The 288-nt window shown below is 75.0% G+C and overlaps 1 protein-coding gene across 1 annotated transcript in view; it reads right to left on the bottom strand.

Moving 5' to 3' along the window:
* Positions 1-103: 103 nt before the first annotated feature.
* CPT1B (carnitine palmitoyltransferase 1B) overlaps positions 104-288 on the bottom strand; it is a gene marked incomplete at its 3' end in the record, with an annotated part of 30637 nt that continues 30452 nt past the window's right edge. Inside the window, exon 11 of the mRNA XM_019470892.1 lies at positions 104-268. Within this exon, the coding sequence (XP_019326437.1) occupies positions 104-268 (165 nt within the window). The remainder of the gene's footprint in view (positions 269-288) is intronic.

Genomic DNA, 288 nt, shown 5'->3' with positions numbered 1-288 from the left:
GCTGTGACCCCCAGCTGGTGCCACCGGCCCCACTTGGGGCTGCCGGGAGCGGGTCTCGGGGGTCTCGGGGGGGGTCCCGGCTCTGCCCCGGGGCTGCACTCACCCCCAGGGGACGGTGGAGGCCGATCCAGATGCCGTCGTCTCCGCACTCCTCCTCGCTGTCCCCACCACAGCGGGCGGAGGAGAGCAGGGCGGCGATGGCCCGGTGCTCCTCCGCACTGTGCACCGAGGCCAGGTGGGTGCCTGCGCCGAAGCGCTGGCAAAAGGCCTGCGGCGGGGACGGGAGGG

The sequence above is a fragment of the Aptenodytes forsteri genome, unplaced genomic scaffold, assembly GCF_000699145.1.
Source record: "Aptenodytes forsteri isolate BGI_AS27 unplaced genomic scaffold, ASM69914v1 Scaffold304, whole genome shotgun sequence".
Classification (NCBI taxonomy): Eukaryota; Metazoa; Chordata; class Aves; order Sphenisciformes; family Spheniscidae; genus Aptenodytes; species Aptenodytes forsteri.
The sequence above is the reverse complement of the archived record's forward strand: the minus strand, read 5'-3'. Positions and strand labels throughout refer to the sequence as shown.